General features: G+C 46.8%; 1 protein-coding gene across 1 annotated transcript in view; it reads left to right on the forward strand.

The window, feature by feature from the left end:
* MRPS24 (mitochondrial ribosomal protein S24) overlaps positions 1-1,600 on the forward strand; it is a 6,831-nt gene extending 5,231 nt beyond the window's left edge. Inside the window, exon 4 of the mRNA XM_072402935.1 lies at positions 1,221-1,600. Coding sequence (XP_072259036.1) covers positions 1,221-1,504 — 284 coding nt within the window. The 3' untranslated portion in view covers positions 1,505-1,600. The remainder of the gene's footprint in view (positions 1-1,220) is intronic.

The raw sequence follows: 1,600 nt of genomic DNA on the forward strand, positions 1-1,600 counted from the left end.
ATCACCCAGCTTCACTGATGAAAGTGTATTCTCTCCAGCCGTGGAGAGCTTTAATAAATCAGGGCCAGTGATGGCGATATGAGATTGGGGCCGCCGCACATAATGCAGCTGGGATCCCGCAGTGGATTGTCTGGTGACGGGTGGGTGGTGAACAGTGCTGGCCGATGCACCCAGACAAGGTGAAAACATTTCACCAATCAGATCTGCGTTATAGATGAATTCACCCCATCGTCTTCCCTTGTTACACTGCTGCAGCAAAATGCGTCATTCACCGGCCTGCATGCAGCGCCACCTCCTGGCTGTAGTGTAAAGTTTTAGTTCAATAAACGCTGGCAATGCATTCTGTTACAAATATTATTTTAGGGTTCAATATGAAAGATTTAGGCTCCTGTGGGGGGGGGGGGGTTTGTTCATCTTCCTTACAGAATCTCTGACCTTACTTTTAGGAATCCTTTGCCTCCACTAGCCAGGGCAAAGCAGCACATCCACGGAGACCAAACTGCTTGAATCACAGGTTTATGGAGCAGTGAATGTGATGCTGTCTGTACTATTCACGCCAGACTGTGTGGTGAATATTATACAAACATTTCCTCCATTCTCCGCTTCAATCTTTACTGATGGAAATCTGTGGGCTGCCATTGCTGAGCTCCTGAAAACCTTCAGTCATCATCCCAGAGCAAGCATGCAGCAAGTGACTGTGGTAATATAAGGCAATAAGCATTAGAGATGGAGAAATCAGCAATGGCTGCCCATGTAATATTCTCGCTGGAGATTCAAGTAACATTGGGAGGATTCCCATCCTTCTTAGGGATGTTATTGGCATAATGAAGTGATTGCAGATTGCTGATTGGTGGGAAAGCAGCAGCTGTGCAGGGAGCTCTACAGGACGGGTGATGCTGGGAGGACTTGTCACAGCAGCATTTTCACCAGCAATTAGAACAGTGGGGAGCTGAGCAGTGACATCGCCCAATCACATCGCAGCCCTGGCGCCAGATACATGGCAATGCAGCTCAGATCAGATCTGCCCCTCTGTCCCCTGTGGGGGGGGGGGGGGGGTAAATCTTTCAAAGTTTGATCTGAGCCCCATTATCACTCCAAGGTTTATAGTAAAAATACAAATGTTTTGTAGTTCAGCTCCAAGAACGCATGGAATGCGAATTCTGCATCTCGCTGAGGACCGGGAGCCACACTCAAATTTTGTTCCTTTTTTCGATATTCAGGTAACTTGGACGGTGAGGAGGACACTGCGGGGAGGACCATAGAAGACATCTACATCCGGAAATTCATGTATGGTACATTCCACGGCTGCCTGGCCAATGAGATTGTCATCAAGAGACGAGCCAACATGATTGTCATCTGTGCCATCATTATCCAGAAATTTGCCCCAAACAAGTTCTACTTTCTGATTGGCTACACCGAGACGTTGCTCTCTTATTTGTTCAAATGTCCGGTGAAGCTTGAAATACAGACTGTGGAGGAAAAAGTCATTTTCAAGTGGTTGTAATTCCAGCCTATTAGAGCGCCCCCCTCTGGTCTGTGAATGATCTGCAACTGCAGACGATCATTTATCCAAAATGTAAATAAAATGTTTGTTTTTGTA

Source organism: Pyxicephalus adspersus, chromosome 2, assembly GCF_032062135.1.
Source record: "Pyxicephalus adspersus chromosome 2, UCB_Pads_2.0, whole genome shotgun sequence".
NCBI classification, from domain to species: domain Eukaryota; kingdom Metazoa; phylum Chordata; class Amphibia; order Anura; family Pyxicephalidae; genus Pyxicephalus; species Pyxicephalus adspersus.